This window comes from Austrofundulus limnaeus, unplaced genomic scaffold (assembly GCF_001266775.1).
Source record: "Austrofundulus limnaeus strain Quisiro unplaced genomic scaffold, Austrofundulus_limnaeus-1.0 Scaffold14, whole genome shotgun sequence".
Classification (NCBI taxonomy): Eukaryota; Metazoa; Chordata; class Actinopteri; order Cyprinodontiformes; family Rivulidae; genus Austrofundulus; species Austrofundulus limnaeus.
The window spans coordinates 2733421-2734933 of record NW_013952416.1 but is presented as its reverse complement, the minus strand read 5'-3'; the positions used below and the strand labels follow the sequence as shown (position 1 = coordinate 2734933).

Below are 1513 nucleotides of genomic sequence, written 5' to 3'. Positions count from 1 at the left end.
GGTCTTGGCGGAGGTTTGCACTCTCCGAGTGCTTCTAGTTATTATTATTATTATACTATTATACTATTACTACTTCTACTATTAAACCTAAACAACACCCCAGTCTTTGGTCCAAATAAGGCTGTGTTTTTCTGGAAAAAGGTCCCCATAATGTAGCAAAACACATGTCCACACACACATCCTTGTGCTTCCATCAAACTGAGGCCTTTGTATTGACTTCCATTCATTTTTGTGACTGCATTTAGGCCTAACCCTAAAATTAACCATCACTGGTCTGTAGCTAACTCTAACTTCTAACTTGTCAACTTATGAACATTTTAAAGACGTCTACGTTGAAGATAGAATTGAAAAAAAAAAATCAACAGGAAGCTTCTTTTCAGCATGTACCTAATGTAATTCTAACAAATTGATCAAATATATAACTTTTCTTAGCAATTTAAACATAAAAAAATGTTTCATAAGTTGGCGTAAGTTGTCCAGAGTGACAGGACCTTAATTCACACCATATCTCTAAACCTAACTAGTAAGAGTACAGTAGAGCTACAAAAACAAGTGAGGACTGGGAAAATGTCCCCACTTCCTAAAAATGACCGTGCTTTGTTGCTTAAAAACATGACGGTTCTCACTCTGTAGCAGAAACAAGTACACACACCAGAAAAAAGCAGGAAATACTAGAAGGACTGCAAAAGTTTTTAAGAAAGTATTTGTTCAAGATGACGTTCAGCTTGTACCACACCTAATTTTAGATATTTTTGGACAAACTGACGAGGACCTAGCTGTTTCTAAAGTTAACAGGCAGTGGAGACCCTGAACTGACTCCAAAAGTTAATCCGTTATAAACGTTTTAAGAGTTTCATTAAGATCCATCCAGTGCTTTATGAGATATTTTGCTAACAAACATGCAGACYCAAATAATTACAAAATCACCCACCTTGCAATGCATCAAGTGATAAACTAAAGTTTGACTTATTTTCAATTTAACTAGTCTTTTTGTAAAAAAAAAATGAAATTTTGCACCAAGACGAGAAATGAAGGATGAAAACTCACTCGTCACGTTTCTTACCATCCAGATAGATGTCACTGCCGAGCTCCGCYTCGACCCAAAACATGGAGGCCACAGCTCCTGAAAAAAAGGAGTCGTATGTCTGTACGCTTTATTTGACTGAAAACAATCAAAAAGTGACGACAAACAGAGGCAAAGTTTGTGATTTTTTTTTACATTTTCTTAAAAAACAATAATAATTCAACACATCATGATGCACTTTCCTAATACTTCACTTTATTCATTTAATTTGTAACACAAATTAACAAAGTACAAAAATCATGCAATCAAAATAAAATCAAACAAAATGAAAGGCAGCAGAAGAATAAATCTTATATCTGCCCCTTTTTATCCCCAAAATATGTTCAAAAGAAAAGCAAATTACAACAAAATCAAAACTTATAACACTTAAAAATGAACTAAAAACAAAATTAAAGACACCAACTCAAACAACAATTAGCATAAATTCAC

At 34.0% G+C, this 1513-nt stretch overlaps 1 protein-coding gene across 1 annotated transcript in view; it reads right to left on the bottom strand.

The window, feature by feature from the left end:
- Positions 1-1513, bottom strand: part of cbwd (COBW domain containing) — a gene marked incomplete at its 5' end in the record, with an annotated part of 23038 nt that overhangs the window by 11272 nt on the left and 10253 nt on the right. The window contains 1 exon segment of the mRNA XM_014002691.1: positions 1064-1123. Within this exon segment, the coding sequence (XP_013858145.1) occupies positions 1064-1123 (60 nt within the window).